Source organism: Squalius cephalus (assembly GCF_949319135.1).
Source record: "Squalius cephalus genome assembly, chromosome: 15".
Lineage (NCBI taxonomy): Eukaryota > Metazoa > Chordata > Actinopteri > Cypriniformes > Leuciscidae > Squalius > Squalius cephalus.
In genome coordinates this window covers 16,726,216-16,748,726 of record NC_137136.1, presented here as the reverse complement: position 1 = coordinate 16,748,726, position 22,511 = coordinate 16,726,216, and the positions used below count along the sequence as shown (strand labels likewise).

Genomic DNA, 22,511 nt, shown 5'->3' with positions numbered 1-22,511 from the left:
CAGAGTTTGAGAGCTAGCCTTTGGAGGAGAACACGAGGATGGCTCAAAAATGGAATGCATTCCAGCAAGCACAGATTCTTTCTAACCAGAGACCAGAAATGTCTGTAGGAACTATGGAATGTAATGGAATTCCAGTGGAATCAGAGGAGAACCTTGCACACGAGATAGAACAATTAATTGAAAAGGAGAACTTTTCAAGCATGATGGATTTGCAAGACATTGCTGAATCGGACATGAAAGACTTTGAGTCTGGTTCTCTGCAGGACTCATGCTGTGAATCATCTTGGCAAGATGTAATGAATTCAGGTGATCTTGAACAAGAAAAGTCAGGAGATAAAGGAGAATATAATGGTAACATGACACCCTTTCCCTTGCCTAACTCAGTAGAAGTTGAGTCCACATCGGAAGCACATTCTGACGAGGCAGTATTAGAAACTGCTTTTGAGACAGATGCTGGTCTTGTAGAGTATTCCGATATTAGCAGCTGTTCTGACATGGAAGCAAATCTTGATTGCAATTTAAATTCATCCATTGAAGTTAACATTAGTAGCAAACAAGCTGGTCCGTCTTTAGAAGGAGACCAAAATTCAAGTAATGCAATGGACTTTTCTTCTGCTGAGGTCTGCCATAGTTCTGTGAAAGAAGATATGAGTGAAATAAATCTACAGCAGGACACTGGACCTACAGTGACCATGGATGAGAGCAAAGATGTAAACCATACTTGTAGTGAGGACTCACTTATCTCAAATTCTGAGGATCCGTGTACAGAAGTACAAGGCGTGGATAATATGAATGGTGTAATGCTTTTTTCAAAAGATGGGCAAATTGAGGAAAGGGACATTCTTTCTTGTGATTTAGATTGTTTTTTGGATCAAACAACAATGCGTTGCAAAGAATTTGATACCTCTCACGGTGGTTCCACTTCAAATCATGCAAATATTGAGACTTCCTCCACTTTTAATGAAGATGAAACCAATTGCCTAACCATAGATTCACTAAGTGTTTGCCAATCACAAAGGACAACCCCAGATGCTGAAAATGTATCATCAAAACCTGAGCTTGAACAGACATTTGTCATTTCTGGCATTAGAAAAGATCCACGTGGTGACTACCAATTGGACAGAATGAACCCAAATCCTGAAAATACATCTCCAAAACCTGAATTTCAAGAGACGACTGGGATATCTGGCCATGGAAAAGATTCACTTGGTGGCTGTCAATTAGAAAGCAACCAACCATATCCTAAAAAAACATCCTCAAAACCTGGCCATGGAGATTCTTCTCAGCTGGAAGGACAGAAATGCTTCACATCTGATGATGAACAAGTTGAGCGGAGTAGTTTTGGATTCCTTGAGTCCTGTTTTGGTTTAAAAAGTACAACACAGAACATTGAGGAACTGAAAAACCTGGAAAATGCACATGTAAACCAAGTTGATGAGTGCAGTCTGTTTAATCGCACAGAACCACCAGTTCTTCTAAAAACTGCTTTTGAATCTAATAATCAGATGGATGAGGGAACTGATGCACCAAAAGATCCACTACTACTCAGTGTTGACCAGACATCCAGAACCTCCTTATATCCTGGACAGCACAAATGTCTAACTGACAATGGCACCATTGCAAGCAAAGATTCTTTATCATATTTCAAGACCCAAAAGAGAAAACTGCAACCTGTTGTTCTCCTTAAGACGACTGAGAAAATAACTTGTAATGGAAAAAACTACCATTGCTTTGAGTGTCAGGGGTCAACACAAAGTATAGATGAGCTTATCGAGCACTACCACAGCACACATTCTCTCCATAATCTCAGTATATCTCAGTATTGTCCCACTTGTGAATGTCACTTCACTGGTGGCGCATTGACACAACACTTCTGTGGGGAAGTCAAGCTTAATGACAAGATAAAATCATCACCATCATATACTAAAGGGCTAACCGAAGAGAAGGCAAAGTTCATTTGTAAATACTGTAGGAAGTCCTTTGTTCGACAAGCTTATTATGAAGATCATGAGCTGAAGCACATAGTTGTCACACATCATAGATGTGACTGTTGTGGATTGTACTTTCCTAGTGCTCAGAAATGTCAAAAACACAAGCGTAAAGCAGCTTGCACACCCTTGATACTAGACCCTTCTGTACAGAGTGCAGAACATTCAGAATCAACCCTCGGAAAGACAGATATAACAGACATGGTTGAAACAGCCGTCTCCAACAAAGAACTTCGTGTTTGCTACGTGAAACTAATGGATGTGTACAAGACAAGCCAAACGCTTGAACAAATGCATTGTCAAGTTTGTGGGAAAACTTTCAGGCTTAGAGCACAACTAAAAGCACACCTTAGATCACACTCAGATGAGAAGCCCTTCAAGTGTGACAACTGTGGAAAAGCCTTCAAATATACCTGGAATCTTAACAAACATAAAAGAGAGCAATGTTCTCAAAAGATTGTCCCTCGTGAAAAATCTTCAGTTCCAGATAGCACGTTTCCAAAGTTTAAATGCCCCATCTGTCCTCGCATTTTCAAGTACTCCTACAATCGGACACGCCATTTGCGTGAACAGTGTCTCAAAGAATACACGAAAAAAGGCAAAGGAAAGATTGGTGCAAAGTATCGATGCCCTTTGTGTAAGGATGTGTTTACCATGGCCAGCAACCGCAATAGACACATCAAACAAACTTGTGTTAAGCTTAAACAGTATACAGCCAAAGGAAACGTAAAGAAAAGAAAAGAGTTAGAGCAAGTTATCAATACCAAAAATGAGGACAAAGAGTCACCATTGACTATACCTGTACAAAAAGCATCACAGTACAAATGCACTTTTTGTCCATCTGTGTATTCTAGCAAGTCTGGATACTACGGCCATCTAGCAAAGCATAAATTGCTTTTAAATGCCAAAAAGGCAATCAAACACAAACATGGTAATGGTGTCAATTTGAAAAGTTCAAGCCCTGCCAGTCAAAAGCCAACTAGCAAAGAATCTGCTGATAAGGATGCAAGCCTTCCTTTCTCTTGTCGCTTCTGTGGAAAAGCCTTTACTTTACCTGACTCGTTAAAAAAGCACTTACGACTTCATAAAGGAAACAAACCTTTTCGCTGTTTAGACTGTGGTAAAAACTTTGCCAGGCATGGACACCTAATGACTCACAAAAATGTGCATAAGCGGAATGTACAGTGTTTAGTCTGTTGGGAAGTTCTGCCATCTATTGGAGATTTGTTAAAACACAGACAGTCCCATCCAAAAAAAGGCATGCTTAAATGCCCTGATTGCCCAATGCAGTTCAAGTTTCCAGTTTTTCTGCTTCGACATGTGGCTGTGCATGAGAGAAGACGTAAACTTAAGGAACTTTTCCCTCCCAAGGACCAAGCTAGAACTCTAAAGGTAGAAAACATTTACAAAGAGGAGTTCAAATGTGCTCTCTGCCAAGAAGCCTTTGCTGACTCAAAGGCACTTAGTGAGCATTGTTTAACTCATATGCCTGGACCTTCTGCATCCAAATGTCAGTTCTGCAAACGCCATTTCTCGAATCGTGCTGGGCTGGTTCGTCACATCCGCATTCACACTGGTGAAAAGCCTTTTCCGTGTCTAACTTGTGGCAGACACTTTAACAGAAAGGAATATCTAAAAATACATCAAGAAAAATGTACAGTGGAGCAGCCAGTACAGACGTCAAATGCTGAAGAAATACAGGCAGAAAAAAGTGTAGACACTGCACTAAGCAAGACAAACAAACTCTATAATTGCTCATACTGCCCACATTCATTTCGTTTTCCCAACAATTTGAAACTCCATGAAAGAGCCCACTTGGCAAAGACTGTTTTCCCTTGTTCAAAGTGTGGGAAGTTTTACAGGAAAAGAAAATTTAAGGATCACAACGCAATCTGCAATGGAGACAAGTTAAAACCTGCTTGCAGAAAATGTGGGAGAATTTTTGCAAGAAAAAACTACAGAAATGGTCACGAAAAGCAGTGCAAGGGCAAGCTATCAACTGAAAACAAAACTAGTACAAAGGAGAAGGGCAGGTTTGAGCAGCAATGCCCACAATGCTTTAAATGTTTTAGGACAAAAAGTTTTCTCCAGAAACATCTCTCTCTTCATTCAAAGAAAACCCCATATGCGTGCATACATTGTGGACAGAATTTTGACAAGCAGGATCAATGCTTGCAACACGAGGCTTTTTGTGATGGTTTATCTAAGGAACGTAGATTGGAAAGTTTAAAAGGATCTGAGAAAATTAAAACGATGTTTGCTGAAATAAAAAATCAGAAAGAGATCACTGTGGTTCCTGGGGAAAATGGTGAGGTATTGAAGTGCAAATTTTGCACTAAATCATTTTTGAGAGCCAGAAATCTAAGACATCACATCCTCACTCATACAGAGGTCAAGCCTTATCGGTGCAAGACTTGTGAAAGTTGTTTCTCACGCTATGATCATTTAAAACTGCACCAAGCCCGCTGCAGAGGAAAACGACGACTTGAGGTGCGAGTTGTAAAGATGAGTCTCGACAGCTTGAACACAAGTTCCCAAAGCAAAACACAGGAAGGTGACCCATTGCAATGCACAGTTTGCTTTAAGCGGTTGTCCACCCAGAGTGATCTGAAGCGCCATATGGCCATGCTCCACATTACCGATAAACCTTTTCCTTGCAAAAGATGTGGCAAAACATACAGTTCTAAAAAGACTTTGAGCAGGCACAACCTCACCATCAGATGCAAAAAGATTTCAAAGGAAAGTGTGCCATCTGCCACAAACAATGTTCAAAAGCAGCCATGCCGGGAAACTTCCAAACTTCTGCAACGTATACAAGTGCATTACATGAATAAATTTAAATACCAATGTGAGTATTGCCCTCGACGATTTAAATTATCAGGACAACTGAAGGTTCATTTACGTCTTCATACAGGAGAAAAACCATATGGTTGCGCTAACTGTGGAGAGCATTTCATCAGAACAGACTATTTGAAACGGCACTTGGTTAAATGCAATGGAAAGGGGGAAAACCAAGAAAAAGTCCTTTGTGACAAGTGTGGTGATTTGTTTACCCGGGATGCACTGTCTATACACCAGAAGACCTGTGTTGTCAGCTCAAAATCATCTGGATCTTCTCAAGAGGTAAACAAGAGCCCCACTAAGATAAAAGGTTTTTCCTGTGCTAACTGTAGTGACCGTTTTTTATTGTTCTCGCAGCTCCAGCAGCATTTTTTAGCAAAGCATAGATCTGATCAGCCACAAGAGTCCGTTAATGATCAACAGCAATTGATATCAAATCACCTGCCAATCATAAAACAAGAGCCGGTTGATGAGGGGTATGGGCAGAACCAAGAAAGCAGCAGTCAGATAAGGGAGCGACGTGAATGTTCAAACAGTGACCTTATCAAGCCTCTTAAATGCCCTCAGTGCAACATGCGGTTTTCCAGGAGCACTGGACTAGGTATGCATATGCGCATACATAATGGCGTATACCCCCTTTCTTGCACAAAATGCCATGTTGGTTTTTGGACCAAAAAGAGAATGGAGAAACACAGAAGAAAATGTAAGGGTCACACAATTGTGTCAAATAATGAATCTGCCCTGGAAAGTGCAGGTGAAATAGATTGTGCTCTAAATGACACTGTGCTAATATTTAACAAGGGCTCAAATACAACAGGAACCGGAGTACTGCAGACTAAATTTTCATGTAAAGATCAAGACCAGGAAAATGATGCAGAAAAAGGAGATGCTGTTCACAAGTATCAGTGTTCTGAGTGTGATCAGAGTTTTACAGATGGGCTGAGACTCATCAGTCATTTAGAGGAGCATGGCCGTGAAGATCAAGAGCGCAAATCGGATATCCACAGATGTCATGTGTGCAGTAAAGTCTTTGCTCAAGCTGGTATATTGCAAAGGCATATGAAAATCCAACATCAGGCAAAAATGGATAATACTTGTGAAATTTGCTCGAAGAGGTTTCGTTTTCCTTCTGACCTGGACCTTCATAGATCTTGTCATGACCCCAGTCGTCCCTTTGTCTGTAACCGTTGTGAGATGCGGTTTTGGACTGCTAAATCCCTGACCATTCACCAAAGGATGGCTCATTGGCATGCACACCTGCCCAGCTCAAGAGAACCTAGTGTGAAAGCAAGAACAGAGCACCCTGAAGTATATAGGTGTGAACCATGTGACAAAACCTATACGGTAAAAAAGTCATACACAAAGCACTGCAGAGTAAAACATGGATTGAATTCAGTCAAAGCTCTCACTGATGTATTGAAAAAATCCTCTGCCAGTGTAAGTCAGGAGTCAGATAAGGAAGAGTCCGACAGAAATTTTGAAGATGAAGATGACAGCGACAATGACTCTGATTCAGCACCATACTTTCCTTGCCATGTTTGTGGTAAAACATTCTTAACATCAGAAAATCTCGAGGATCATCAAAGATGTCATCTTGGCGAAAAGCCCTTCGAGTGTGAGGAATGTGGGAAATGCTTTTTTCAGCTAGCGAACTTGCAACAACATCAGCGATGCCACAAGTCTGAGTTTCAGTGTCAAATGTGTGGTAAAGGTTTTGTCTCGCTCTTCACCCTGCGCAAACACAAGCAAACACATATCAGAAAGAGCGCTCACCGCTGTACCAAGTGTCACCTGAGCTTCACTCGCCCAACGGAACTAGCTGAGCACATGGTTACCCACCGCGATGAAAACTTTCCCTGTGACCTTTGTGATGAAACCTTTTCCTGTAAAACAAGTCGGGCGGAGCATCGTAAGATGCACACAGAGCAAGACGAAGAGCTTCCACCGTTGATTCCACCCCAACAGCCTCAAACAAAGCAAGGTACTTCAGCCATCTCCAGTAAAAGCCTCTCATCAAGTAACATTGAGCAGTACAAGTATCGCTGTGGAATTTGTCAAGTAAGATTTCCAGATCCAGAACAGCTCTCAGAACATGGCTGCAATCCAGCAAAAGAGAGGCCATACTCATGTCCAGAATGTAACAAGTATTTCTTACATGGTTCCCACCTAAAAAAGCATCAGCTCAGCCATCAGTTATCAGGACCATGTTCTTATCAGTGCAATCATTGTAGTATGAGCTTCACCCACCATCACCTTTTTCTCACCCATTTACGAAGCCACGGGAATGAAAAGGCTTCCAAGAACAGTAACTTTCCTACCAGTGAAAAGACTATACGAGTAGAAACTGTGAAGCGTGACAAAATTTACCAGTGCCCCATATGTCCTGAGAGTTTTTACCAAGCATTGGACCTCGCGAATCACCTTTCTGTTCATTCTCACATGTGCAGCGTTTGTAATATGACTTTTCCTTCTAAGAAAGACCTTGACGAACATGAACAATGCCATTTGACTGCTGCTACACAGTATGAATGCACCGAATGCGGAGACAACTTTCTTGGAAGTGATGCTTTCCGCAAACACCACTGTAGTAATCGAAATTTGTTGTCTTTAGACAAGCGCCATTCAGAGTCATCGGTGTCTTCCTCTAAGAAGCAAAGTTCAGGGACTCAATTTCAAGCAGGTGATGAAGAAGAGGAGGTTGATGTTGGAGAAGACTTCATTATTTGCCCTATCTGTAAAAGACGGTTCTCCTCCAATAGCAGCTTAATGGAACACCATAAAAAGCATCATGAGGATCCGCGTCCTTTCAAGTGCTTGGTTTGTAATAAAGGTTTTACGAAGAAACGGTACCTTACACAGCATCAGCAGATACACAATGAACGGCCTTACAAGTGTGATGTGTGCTCAGAATCCTTTAAAACGGAACCAAATCTCATATCTCACCGCAGAATGCATGATGCAAAAAGGCAGCACCAGTGCCCAATATGCTGCAGAACCTACCTTACAGCAAACGATCTGGCAAAACATAAACGGAAACATACTGAACATCAAAGTCTGAGTCAGGACAACGAGTTTCGGTGTGATATGTGCTATAAATCCTTTGCATTGTTCGATCAGTTGCAAAAGCACCAGGAAACCCATGTAGGACAAGTGGTCTATGAATGCACAGAATGTGACAAAGCCTTTGCTTTTCTAAATCTTTTGGAGGACCATCAGCTGACTCATGCTGCTGCTTCTGCAGAATCTCTTCAGTCCCAATCACCAATACATTTTCCCTTCCAAAGCCCAATGCATGAATAAAGGTCGAATTACTGATGACTCCGTTTCCTGCAATGCAGGTTATTCAAACTCATTCAGTTTTCTGAACATTATTTGTTAAGATAAACTGTACATAGAATCCATTGTTCTTTTTACTTAGCCTAACTGCTTTTATCCACTTTGAAATATGGCGTGGGTGTTTTACTGTAGTTCTGAATCGGTCTGTTTGTTCATACAATCTACTCTGTTCTACAGTTCTGTGAACTGCTGACTAAATTCTCTTTGTACAGTACTCAGACTGATGTGTGTGTATATTGATATGCAATCTAGATGATGTATGGAACTGTAGGTATATATGCATGCATGAATGAAGTAGTTGGAGATGTTAATGTTCCACGGTGCAGTTCACAAGGATGTATAGTTGAAAATCCTGCATCATTCCTTCATTGTTGAAGTAATTTTTGACCTTGCTAAATTTACTAGGCATATGTTTTAAACATCATTTTGAAAGTTAGAGGAAATTTGTAGATTCAATTGTTAATATTTCTTAGTAATGTTTTTTTTTTTTTTTTTTTTTTTTTTTTACTATCTATGTGTTTGTAAACATTTAAGGTCAAGTTAAGGGTTCATCACATAGTCGTTATATTTGATGTGAATGCCTTGAGTTAAAATGATGTATTTTATGTTTCATTAAAAACCCAGCGTTATCTTTTCGAGAACAGTCTAACTTCAATGGTCTTGCTCAACAACAACAAAAAAACGAAGAGAAAACAAAACTTTAGTCTTGACAAAAATACTGTACCCTTTCTGTGTAAACTACATTAGTGCTAACGTATATATGGCTATAAAATCTGATGTATAGTTTTACTTTTGTATTATATGGCAATGTTGAGAATTTCTTCAACTAGTAAACATTTACATCTACTTTGCTGTTATTGAGAAATTTCTTTGACTTTTGGAATGAATTGAGGTAACTAGTCACACTGAGCCATGTTTTTTATCCACTTAAAGTAGGCTTCACTAAGAAAATCAAACTCAAAATATAATTCACACTAAATCAAAGAATTTAGATTTTATTAAAAGTATAAACAATTGTTATTCAGGTATTCTCTTACTGTCAAATTGATTTTATAACAACTACTAACAGTTTATATATATATATATATATATATGAATAATATATGAATATATGATTGGGAGACCAGCCTGCCACAGTCAGGTGTGTTTCATATACTCATCCATGTCTGCCTGAAACCAACCTAAGATAGCAGATAGTTCCAAAGCGGGGTTCACCACGTGTGTTAACAAAATTAGCTAATTTTTCTTACCCAAATGTAAGAATTAGTCATGTCAAAATTAAAGCATCTATAATAATGTTTTATATTCTGAGAACATGGTCAGTCTTCCTGGCCTGTAGCTTTTTATTAATCAGCCTTTACTATTACCATTTTTTACTATTACTATTACTATTTACTATAATTCTGTAGCCATTGGAGCAGGAATCTCAGCATCGCTCAGTTAATTATAGAGTTGTTTAGCCTTTCACATTTCAGTAATCCATTATCTTTTAATTGTGAATCTAATTAAGATATCTACAGGTCAAGAGCTACCTTGGTTCTTTTAGAACTATAATCTGTTTTATAACATTTGTCAGGTATGCTCATATTCAGACTGTGTGGTGTGTTTGGCATTGGTATGACATAAGCATTAAAAGTGAAACTTTAGTTTAGCCTTTCATCTATTTTTAATTGAATTGATTTAGAAAATGTCTCATCTTTTAGTGTCCTCTTTGAAACAGAAGTATATATTGCTGCATGATTATTTCACTGATTTCCAGTCAACAGCAACAACAAAAAAATGTTTATAAAACCACCACAGGACCATCAACAATTATCAGTTAAATAATATCAAATTTAAGGTGGTTATGTTTTGGAACAAGTTAGTTATTTTCTAGCTCTATGGTCATAGCTGTCTTTTTGCTGACCCAAGTTGGTCTACTGGCAGGCACCAGTTAGAAACCAGCCACATAAGCTACATAAATAAGGGAGTAAAGGTATCTTTTTTTTTTGTATTTATTTAACATACTTGTATTTCTTTGTAGCCTATATTTATGTATGTATTATTTTGTCAACTTTGGTATTCCATATCTTCAATGTTTTTAATAAAAAACACTTAAATTCACTGAGCAGCATAAATTAAATCAGAAATGTGTCTCTGTCCAAAGTTTGATGATGATAATAGACATTTATTTAATAAAGATTATAACTATATTGTAGGCCTACCTTCCATATCACCTAGGCCTATGAATAATACTGGTCAATGGTGTTTATCTTGTAATATAGCCCAATGAGGAAGGTGTAGGTCTATTTCTATAGGGAAGCCACACCGGTCCCTCTCGCCAGTTGATGGCGGTATGTTTAATCCGTACATGTGGGGACTGGGAGTGGAAGTGAGCGCTCATATATACTGCCCTCTATAGTGAATAGCGGGAATAACATGTCACTGAAACCCGTTGCAAAATACATACCGTCTTTCGGATTGAAAATAAATAACTTATTTGAGTAAAATCATGCTTGTTTGCACATCGTACTTTCCCAAGGTGAGTGCAAGCCAATAACTGTTTGAAGTACTTGTTATGCTTCGTTTTTATTCGCGCATGCATTCGTTAGCTGCGGGTTTTGTCATTCAATTCCCCTGTGCAGGACGCGAATGACGTTCCGCACGCGCTATATCAAGCTATAATCAGATATTCCTATAAAGCGCGGTTGTTTTGGAAAAGAGGTGGTGTTCGCGTTTAGATGTTGGAGGTTGGTTGTATAGTTAAACATGTTTAGTCTGATGCCAAGTCTGCTGCATCCATTGCAGTGTTTGTTATTGGCAGGGTTTGTGTTATTTTTCACTCTCTTTTAAAATATACTAAATCTAAATCAGCGAGTGGTATGCATATTAACCTGGTGATGTGTTGTATTTATTTATTGACATGATGTTTATTGAACATATTTGAGTAAAGAGCCACGGGAAGCGGCCAGGCCTATAAAAATCGAAGCATGCAATGAGCCGTCTTGCCTCTTTCTCTGTCCTCTTTTGTTGCTGCATTTGAAACGTAGTCTATTTGTAACGAATAATTAAACACTTTAGCCTACTTCAAAACGAGAGCAGGGCAGCAGTTTTATTTGTATCAGCTTGAGTTTTCTGAGCAGAAATTGTTTTTCTCATTTAAATATGCATGTGCTCACTGAGGTTAATGACACATGTGGATGTACGATATTGTGAAAGGCATAACTTAAATCTTTCAAAAGTATTTAGTTTTGAACAAGTGTGCCAAGTTTTTAGAAATGTTATCTTTGTATTCGTGTTTGTTTTACATAAAAGTAAAAAAATTACTAAAGTAAATTACACTATTTAATCATATTTCTAAAGTAAATTACACTATTTAATCATATTTCTAAACATTAGTACTTTTTTAGTGTAATGAATATCAAGATTTTTTGGACATTAGCAGTTTATTTTTAATAATATTAATATTTACTAATCAGTTAAAAAATACAGCTTTTTCTATTTGAGAACAGTCTGGCTTTGCTCAATAAATAAATATAAAAAAGGCTATACTCACATTCTGCTTGTATAACTTGAAAAATAGACAAGACTGTACCTTTCAATGAGAATTTGTTATATCAAATAGTGTTTTATTAGTCAGTATATTTCAAATTCATGGATCCAGTTAAACCAAAGTTTTATTTTAGTTGAGAACAGATTAGAGTTTGTTTTTGATGCTGGTATATATTTTTTTTATTTGATCCAAATCTTTAAAATTACACAGGTAATTCCATTTTTAGAACTACTTTACAGAATTGTCTTTTACTAAACTTATAGGGTCCTAAACATGACGGTGCCTAGATCTATAACATTACATGATGTATGCCTGTATTGAAAACATTTGAAAACTCATGCTATGCAACTAATTTTGTTTTTGTTTTCTTTTTTAGGAGGTACTCAACAATAACAAAGACCTTGGTAACACTTCTTAAATTTAGCATTCGGCAGTGGAATCTTCTGGCACCTGCAAAATGCTTGGACTTCAAGAAACAAAGTCAGCTGGGAGTCCTAAAACTTACAGCTGTGTGGCATGCTCAGCTACGTTTCATAATTTGGCATCACTCCTGGTGCACCAAGCAACTCATGCAAGTGAAATCTCTTGCCAGACAGAATCAACACTACCTACTTGTGACAGCTGCGGAAGCTTATTTGCGAGTAAAGATCTCCTTGAAAAACACAACTGTATAATGTCGGCCTCACCAGTTTCTCCAGCCCAAACCTACTTATGTGAATGTGGTGAGGAGTTTAGTGGTGTTACAGCTCTTGAGGCCCACAAAAAGCAACATGGGCCAGAAAATAAGGATAAATTAGATTTAGGTAAGATTCCTATTGTGTCCGATAGCAAAATAAACTCCAGCCGTCCTGTCTCCGACCAAGTTTTTCACAGTCTCTCACCATCCCATTCCAATGAAAAATCCCTTGCAGAAAGTGCACCTCCTACTTCAAATGCTGATATCAAGAAGACTGAATCCTCTGCAGACATGGAAAGCAACATCTTGAAGCCATTTGAATCTCCCTCTGTGACTGAAGAGCAAGTGCAGATCCTTGTAATGAATCCTTTAAAATCCTCCAATGTGGCAGAAGAAGAGCAAGATGAGATGGGCACTTTAACATCCTCCGGTGTGGTAAGAGAAGAGCATGTGCAGATCTGTGACATGGACACTTTAAAATCCTCTGATGTGGTAGAAGAAGAGCAAGTGCAGATCCTTGAGATGGACACCTTAAAATCCTCTGACATGGTAGAAGAAGAGCAAGTGCAGATCCGTGATATGGACATTTCAAAATCCTCTGACGTGGTAAGAGAAGAGCAAGAGCAGATCAACGATATGGACACTTTAAAATCCTCTGACTTGGTAGGAGAAGAGCAAGTGCAGATCCTTGAAATGGACACTTTAAAATCCTTCGACGTGGTAGGAGAAGAGCAAGGGCAGATGCTCTATATGGACACGTTAAAATCCTCCAACGTGGTTGGAGAAGAGCAAGTGCAGATCCTTGAGAATGACACATTAAAATCCTCCAACATGGTAGGAGAAGAGCAAGTGCAGATCCTTGAGAAGGACACTTTAAACGTGGTAAACCATTCTCTGCATGACAATGAGAAATCACCAGAATCTTGTGAAGAATCAACTGCATTTAATAAGAAATCAATCCTGAAGATGCTAGCATCTGCCTACATGAGTCATAAACAACCCGTCCAAATGAAACAGAGGAACTTACCTCCCAGAAAAGTTTCACCGAGAGCACCAATGCAACCTGCAACTCCCATGACGATGTCAAAGCCAGAACTACTGGAGGATCTATCAAAGATGAAACAAGACAATGTGGTCAATGTGAAAATTGGAAAGATGTTGTCAAAGAAGGGGAAGATTATATCTGTGACACAAACTCTCTGCCCCGTGGTGGTTCTTGAGACTCGTCAAAAACTTTTTGGCCGGGACAACGTTGAAGGCAAACTTCAGTGCAGGCTCTGCCGTCGGGTTTTCCAAACCGTAGACAGCTTGATAATGCATCATGCCTTGCACAAGAAAGAGAGAGTTAAGTTTTGTCTTTGTTGCCAACAGTTTGTGATAACCGTAATCTCTGTCCCAGAGAATCACGTCTGCTCTGATGCATTTTCTAGAAACACTCAATCTTTGGGAAAGAAGTCTGTGACAACTATCAGCCCTACAGCTCAACAGCTGGAAAAAATGTTCTACTGTTCTTTATGCAAGCGTGGCTACACACGGAGGCACCGCCTCAAAATTCATAACTGTCCTTATAAATCTTCTCTGAAATCCTCGCCCACTGTTGCCAACCAGCGTCATGTCAAACTCCAAAATATGGAAGAGTGCAATAAAGCGAAGCAAGACTCAAAAACAAATCAAATCATGTCATCACAGCATATAAATATTGGCGTAGGCACAGAGCCGGTAAAGATGGAGGAACAGAATACAGAATTTTCTATTGACAAGAAAAATCAGACTGGGTTGAAGATGCAGCGGAAGGATCCGTTAAATCCCCCAGAAACCCATGAGTCTATTTTTGCCAGTGTTTCTAACTCCAAACCAACTGAATCTACTGAAAACTCTGTTGGAGTACCAGCCAAAATGGTTGAAATGAAAGTAGAGGAAAAAGGTAAATTGGTTGAAAAGGAGTGGACCATGCCATTGGATGATGCTGAAATTGATGTACTAATAGATGTAGATCAGAAGGACTCAGATGAGGATGATTTGATTGACGTGGCTAAAGATGACTGTGATGAAGATCAGGATGTTGTCATTGTGGAGCTACCTGAGGACAAGGAAATTAATTCAGCAATACCTAGTAATGGTTTTCAGGTGCATGTGACTAATAAAGGCGTGAAACGGTATGTTTGCAATGGGTGCCAGAGAAGCTACTCTCGCCTATTTACGCTAAAGGAGCATTTGAAGATTTGCGAGGCGAGAAAGTTGGAAGAGCAAAAGGTTGAGAATACATCATCTGATTTGCCTGGGCCAATTAAACGGTTTCCATGTCCTCAATGTGGCAAGTTCTTCAGCCGCAAAGACAATCTAAATAAGCACAGAAAAAAGTGCCATGCAACAAAAACGGATTCAGTAGTAAGTTCTAGAACCGTGGAGTCTAAAACAACACCTGCAACTCAGGAAAACTTATTTGTCCTGTCTCCATCTACAGAAAACCAAGCAGTCCAACAGGAGAGCACTCAAAATACTAGCAGTAGCAGAAACTGGGGGATCATGTCACTTCCATCTGTACTCCCAAGAAGGGTGACATGTGAATGCGGAGCCTCGTTCACTTGTCCTCGACTTCTCTTCGAACATCTGCAGGTGCATGCGCAGGAGTCTTACATTTGTCCTCACTGTGGTGAGAACTTGCAGTCGTGGATGGACTTTGAAGCACATCAGCAATTGCACAAGCAATCTAAAATCCCAGCAAATGAGCAAAGAGGTTCCCAGCAACAACCTCGTTCATTTACTCAAACGGTACCATCGCATGCTCCGACTCGACCGCAACAATCTACAGGTTTTTCGCCGCTTAACATAAAAGCACAACCGCCTGCACTCTTGTCACCTCAACATGTGAACCATAGGTCACTTCCTGAGACATTGACTTGCCATAAATGCAAAAAGAACTTCAGTCTCCGCAGTTCGTTGTTAAGACACATACGGTTACGTTGCAAAGGTGATACTGCAAGTCAGAGGAAACACACTTGCTCTCGTTGTGGCGCAACATTCAACAACCCATTGACCCTTAAAGTTCACATTCAAAGCAATACCTGTAAACCCTCATTTAAACCGATTCGATGCCCGGTGTGTGTGCGTTGGTTCAGTTGTCTAGATGGGCTCAAGAGACACCTAGTCTCGCACAGCAGGCAAGCTGGGCTGACATGTCAGATTTGTGACCATAATTGTCCAACACCTCAGGCACTCGAGGAGCATAAACGAAATGTTCATGGAGTCATTAGCAGAATGAGACCAGCGGAGGACACACCGGAACGGTTGCCCCAAGCAGGCACACAAAGCAGTTCATCTACTCCTTTTCAATGTCCTATTTGCCTTCGCAGTTATCCAAAGCTTCAATCCCTGAAGGATCACTTAAGGAAAGTTCATCGGCCTAAACAGCCAAATCTGGGTACCGTAGAACCGGTCCGTTCTGGCCAGTTTCAGTGTCAGATATGCGCTCGCTCCTATCATGACATAAAATCTTTGAAAAACCACAGAAGAAGAGTGCATCGTATTTTTAGTGCTGCATTTCAGCCATCGAAGGGAACTGAGCAAAACAGCACTCCCAATCAGTTTCAATGTCACATTTGTGCACGCAGCTATCCAGATGTACAGTCCCTCCGAAACCACAGAAGGAGGGTCCATGGTATCGTGGGTGGTCTTGAAGTGTCGAGGGGCATGGCTCAACACAATCTGTTCAAGTGTCAGATTTGCCAACGCAGCTATCCTGACATAGTGTCCTTTAAAAATCACACAAGAAGGGTACACCGCATATTAGGGCCAGTGCCTGAAACATCAACAACATCAACAATAACAACATCAAATGACACAGAAGATGATCTAGAGCAGAAACCGATACCTTTCCTGCATACATAAAAGTTGGATCTAACTGCTTGCTTTCATTGCTGCATATGCGATCAAAATGTAATGTAAAAAAAGACGTTATAAAGCAGAAGTTTGAATACATTTTTAAAAGAGTAGTGAAAAATAATTTTGAATAGTTTAAAACATTTAAAAAATGTTTCATATCTAATCAGTAGTAGAATTTTTTTTTTGTCTTGTTAATATCATATTTGGCTTCCTCTGTATTTTATTGGTTTCCTTAATTCATCTATTGAATACAAATTTTTTTTTTCAATACAGAGATGTTTGGTGAATACACTGTATAAACTGTAAAAAAAAGAAAAAAGAAAAAAAACAGTAGTTTTCGGCCTTTTTTTAATGTAGCCGTTGTGTATTGTTAGTCTACTGTAAATAATACATTCTGATGTAAACATGTTCTACGTTGCATCAATAAAAACAATAGTGACACCTTTCTAAGTCTCCAGTAAAGTAATAAAGGATGTGGTCATGCACACATGTTATAGTGTGGTAAATGTTGCTAGAAGTAGCAAAACACTTGCCGGACACATCTACTGTAAATGATAAAGATTGAAAGATTTGGTGAACTGATTAAATGGTAAAATTGACGGAGGACTGAACAAATTAAAATACATGAATTGCTTTAGGCAGTGAGCTAAGTCAACGTTAAATTTGCATCAAAAACAGCTTTGGGAGTGACACAAAAAGTGTTACAATTTTTTTTTAAGTGTTATATGTGGTCATACAAAAAAAATGTGAAAATCAAGTTGCTTATCGGAGTTCTGTAGTTATTGTGTAAATATTATTTTGGTAACAATTCAATATGAGGTTATATGTGCTCATTTATTTCAATAGCAGACATGGAAAAAAACAATGAATAATATTTTTGCATTTTGCATTTATTAGTCTAAAGTAATATTCATTATTCATATACGTACTAGTACATTTTAACATACCAATAACTAAACTAATATCAGGTCATAATCTGTATTATGAATGAACATAATTAACAATGACCATTAGTAGGCTACATTTATAACTTATACCTGTTCTGTTTAAATGAAGGGCAGCATCAGATCAGCCCTACAGTTGTCATTGTCATGACTTATGTTAAACTGCTTATCATTTATGGTTTTAGAATTTTAAATAGGCTATTTATTTTTTATTTATAATTTCACATTTAATTTGGAACCATTTCTATGGTTTGGTTTGCAGCTTTTAATGGAATATTAGATGCATGCCTTTTGCAGTGAACAATTTGTTTTCTGAAACGTTTTAATGCTGTATATATTTTTATTTATTTAACTGCAATTAAAATTGAATAAAAGTCATACCCATACCCGTGTCTTTATATGTAATTGATGGTTTGGTATACATCGTGCGCGGTAAATGGAGTCAAACTAGAATTATTTAACATGTGTTTACATATTGGGGTGATTTTCTTTACATAACCACACATCCAGAAAAAGACGTCGAAGAGGCTTTTATCGGAAACGGAAAAGGAAACTCCATTTGTTTAGGGTATGAGTCCTGAATCGTAGTTCATTGGTGCTGCTGAAAAGAAAGAACATGAAAGGTTGGTTGGCTTTCTTTGTGTTGCTTGTTCGCATGTACTTTCTACAAAGTTAAGGCAGAAGCTCATTTTATGCAGTCGATCAAACGATGGGTAATTTTGCATTGAAGTGGTGTTTCTTATTGTTTAAAAAAATAAGTGTTGGTTTTTAAAATTGTTCGTTTAGTCCTGCGTCGGGCGTTGAATTTATCGACAGACACATTAATCCCGTTCAAAGACGCTGATTTCGCTTTTCAAAATAAGCTCGTTCTTAAAGGACAGGTTCTGTAGTATTAGGAGATGCAGGGCTGACTGTAACAGCGCATGCATAAAGCATTACAGAGACATTATGGAAGGAATGGCCTTTGCAAACGCATGCAGAGCGTCATATCACTCTGCATCAACCGCTATCTACTGCGGCACTGAATTTTTTTTACCGTAGTTGTTGTGCTTTTGCGGTCATTATTGAATATTATTAAATACAAATACTGGGTAAGCACTCAAAAGGGGGACAATGAGCTGAGAACCCTTATTTGTTTTGTTTTCTTTGTTGTAGTTCTATTCACTATAACGAATGACTCGTATGAGCCGGTTCTTTGAATGAATCGCTCTAATAAAAGAACGGACCACGAGCCACTATTGACAATCATAGAAACACGTGAAACATAAACACTTGATGGCAGTAATGATCTAATGAATAAGGATCAACTTAAAAAATAAAAAATAAACGTAACGTATAAAAACAATCATTAGGTATTCAGCTACTTAATCTCCTTTGTTTTATACTAGTTAGGCTAAACTCTTTGGAAGTTATAAATATTGAGGCTATATCCTGCATGAAAATAACAAACGTGGGTGTTACTGATGACATTATGCATTTAAGGATATAATATTTTGCCATCAAAATAATACTGCAGTACTATTTAAGCTCAATACAAATGCTTGTATGTGGCGTAACAACTTTTTAAAATTGGCCATATACCATTACAATTCCAACTTGGCAGTAAAAATATGAGAGTCTATCAGCAGCTCTCAATCAGGTCCAGTGAATGTGCTGTGTTGTTTTTCAGTCGGATGCCGTGGGACACACTCTTCCGGAGATGAAATATGATGTATATAATATTATTTTAATATAATGTTATGTATTTTTTCATTGATGTTGTACTACAACGATATTAATAGATCCACCTATTATGTGGATAATATGTGAAGCAGCTACTAATGTGCTGATTAAACTTATCATTAGATGCAATACATCTTATAATATCTTATCTATATCTTTCATTCCTTTTCCTTTGTCTGGTTTCAGCTTGAGTGAAGGGAAACTCAGGCACCTGCAGGCGACTCGCACATCATGCTTAAAGGAGAGGATAAGAAGCCAGGAACCAACACTGATGAGGATGAAACCAAGGAACAATCTGTGAAGAGAGGTATGGGGGAATTCATTTCAAAAGGTCTGGCATTAAGCTCCCAGAACAGAAGAGTGGAGGAACCGTCGCCTGCAGGCACTAATGCCCTACGTGAGTCCTTGCCTGTTAATGTTGACAAAAAAGAGAGTGAAAAAGGCTCTTGTAATGCAGATGTAAATACATTTCCAGAGCAATTTAAGTCTGATTTTACCCCTGTCAAAGAAGCTGAAATGGATGCTCAGAAATGTTCGGAAGACCTTGATCAGCCAGAGTCAAATTCTAATTGTCTTTCCAGCACCACAGATAATGGACCAAAATCACAGCCTCTTAATGTAGAATTAAATAAACCACAAATCGACACTCAGATATCTGTTCAAACAGATGAAATCTCAAGTAGTCAGTCTGAAAGAGAGTCTGACATGAATGAAGCCCACTGTTCAACTGTCCAAACATCTGAGAAAGATGTCTGTGATACATCCTGTCCTATTATAAGTGATAGCCAGTGCGAAGAAGATTCTGAAAAACAAATCCATGAGGACACTGCAGATGCAAAAATTTCTGACACTGAAAATCAAGAAGCCCTGCCCTCTGACACATTAAACCAAACTGATGTAACATTGGATGATGCATGTGTAGATCATTCACCTGAGAAAACGCAAGAGCCTAATTCAGAGCTGAATAGCCAGACACCATCAACCGAAGCCACTGCGGAGGCAAGCAGTATGGAGATCAAAGAAAGTAAACGTGGATTTCATTCATTTTCTCGCGGACGGCCACGCAAAGAGAAGCGGGTCATCAAGTGTGAATATTGCGGGCGCCCGTTCAATCATGCCTCTGCGTATATCATTCATCTGCGTGTCCACACAGGTGAGAAGCCCTTCACATGCCAGGATTGTGGGAAAGCCTTCGCTCAACTCTCTAACCTGCGATCTCACAGCAAAGTCCATAAATCCAAAAGTCGGAAACGTGCGCACAGATACCAAGACCAAAGTAGAGCCACGACTGAGAAAAATGCAGACATGAACCATGTGAGCGTGATCGACAAAGTGGAAAGTGACTGTCGTAGTAATCAAATCACCCCTAGAAGGAGGAGGGGGCGAGGAAGAGGGAAAGGGAAACCTCAAACATGTCCGATCTGTGGCAAAGTCTTTTGCTACAAGTCTGTCCTCAAAATCCATCTTCGTATTCACAGTGGAGAAAAACCATACTCTTGTAAGGTGTGCGGCAAATCCTTTACTCAGGCTTGTACTGCACGTGTCCATGAAAGAGTGCATTGGTCCATCAGGCCTTACTTCTGTTCCAAATGTGGTAAGGGATTTTCTCAGATCGGGCCATTAAAGATACACACGTGTGAAGGTAAAAGACACCCACATTCCACGTTGAAAGATATGGAATTGGATGGTGTTATCAGCTTCAGGTGTCACCTTTGCAAAAGTTGCTTTGGCACCAGAGATGAGTATGAATTACATTTGCAAGGACACAAGGATACCCAGCGTTACAGCTGTGACTGCTGCAAGCAGACGTTCAGTCTTCTCTCAGAGCTACATACGCACAGCAAGCACTGCATTTCCATGCGGCACACAAAAACCAAGTCTTCTGCTTACAGTTCTCCTCACAGATTACAACCCAAAAACTCCTTGAAAAGAAGAACAGCACAAAAAATGCGAAGTGCAAGTCCAGTAAAATCTCCTGAAAAAGATTTTTCTTTGCTGAGGAAGTTCAAAAGATGCTCTTCTTTGCTTGCTTGCCCTCCTCAGGTCATGGCCACTTCTGTTTATGACTCTCAGAATAATCTCTATTCAGTGAATCAGCCGATCAAATGCAGCTATTTTGTATCTCAACTGAACAGTACGCACCAAAAAGCAGATCCAAGAAAGTACTTCTGCCCACGGTGTGGACGAGTATTCCGGCATGTAGGAAGGCTGAGAGCCCATATGCTCACTCATTCGCGGGGTCAAGGCTTCACGTGTGTCGATTGCAACAGGATGTTTAAAAACTGGAACAAATTTTGGATTCATCAGCGGCTGCATAGGCAGAAGAGAGGACGTTTTTTTTGTCCCAAGTGCGGTCAGGGGTTTCGATTTGTGGGCTTGTACAATAAACATCTGCAGAAGCATCCAGAGCTTAACGCTCATGTTTGTCCCTTCTGTCCTCACACGTTCTCAAATGCTCAAAAGTTGAGAAATCATCAGCAAGAGTGGCACCGCTCAACTATGCCCTTTATTTGTGATATTTGCGGAAAAGGTTTCCCGAGTGCGATCGTTCTTAAACGACACGGAGTTGTTCACTTCACGAATGAAACAATGGAGACACATTACACCGCTCATCCACAGTCTGCTGTGCATCCCTACGAGTGCGGTACGTGCAATGCCAGTTTTGAGACCTTAGACTTGCTTTTCCATCATCAGCTCCTCCACAAGTCTGTAGAGAAAGAACCAATAGCAATGAAAGGCCAGCTACTTATAACAGGGGAACATCAATCTCACCACCCCCAGCGTCAAAGCCACAACTACTGCCTTTCTGATAATCAGACACAAAAGAAACTCCTCTCATTCTCCTCTTCAAATGGTGCTGAAATGCCTCATTCATTGTCACACTTAGGTCCCTCAAGCTTACATCCATTACCAAAGCAGCAGCAAAAACCGAACACGGAGGCCCCGAGCACCACCAGGACATTGGCTTATGTGTCATCAGACCCACATTCCTTTCCTAATTCTCAAAATAATGTGAGGCAAATTGTTAAAAAACACACTGAGAACAGTTTTTCAACAATGGAAGAATTAAATGGTTCAAGCCGGTCACCATCTGTATTGAAGACAGAGGACACAACCGGTAACTTAGTATGCACTGAATGTAACGCTTGTTTTTCCAACCTTCTAGAACTGCATGGACATTACTTGGACCATGCCAGAGGACAAATATGAATATTCTGTAAAAGTTGTTCTCTTTTGTTCAATGAGTGTGTGAGGAACTTTTGTATGGGAATGACATAACTTCTGAAACTAGTGAAAATGTTGGCTGTATATGAATATTATGTTTTTCATGTGATATCAACATTACTGATGTACTGACACATAATTTTGTTTAAAAAATAAATTTTCAAATTTGGACTAGTTATTCCCTGTAATTGACAGTATTGTTTTATTTAGAGATCCTATAGTTTGATTTAGATCTGTTGGTGCTGTAAGTGAAATTTTATCTGTTGCTTATAACAGATTAAATGTCTTGTCTGATATTGCTCAAGTCTTGTTATTTATACTTGTATAGCTGTTGGGCTAAACATTCAGGGTTTTTATTTTATTTA

General features: G+C 39.3%; 2 protein-coding genes across 7 annotated transcripts in view; both read left to right on the top strand.

Moving 5' to 3' along the window:
* Window positions 1-9,006, top strand: part of znf1035 (zinc finger protein 1035) — a 29,590-nt gene extending 20,584 nt beyond the window's left edge. For all 6 annotated transcript variants that reach the window (XM_079895633.1, XM_079895632.1, XM_079895635.1 and 3 more), the window contains one exon: window positions 4-9,006. In XM_079895633.1, the coding sequence (XP_079751759.1) occupies window positions 39-8,129 (8,091 nt within the window). In that variant the 5' untranslated portion in view covers window positions 4-38 and the 3' untranslated portion in view covers window positions 8,130-9,006. The remainder of the gene's footprint in view (window positions 1-3) is intronic.
* Window positions 9,007-10,555: 1,549 nt separating this feature from the next.
* Window positions 10,556-22,440, top strand: LOC307172893 (uncharacterized protein). Its single transcript, XM_079895638.1, has 3 exons — window positions 10,556-10,686; window positions 12,074-17,822; window positions 19,108-22,440. The coding sequence occupies exon 2, from the start codon at window positions 12,155-12,157 to the stop codon at window positions 16,259-16,261; it is 4,107 nt and encodes a 1,368-aa protein (XP_079751764.1). The 5' UTR covers window positions 10,556-10,686; window positions 12,074-12,154; the 3' UTR covers window positions 16,262-17,822; window positions 19,108-22,440.
* Window positions 22,441-22,511: the final 71 nt, after the last annotated feature.

Excerpts from the sequence above, each read along its gene's own strand:
- LOC307172893 (XM_079895638.1), top strand. The coding sequence starts at position 12,155 with ATGCTTGGACTTCAAGAAACAAAGTCAGCTGGGAGTCCTAAAACTTAC.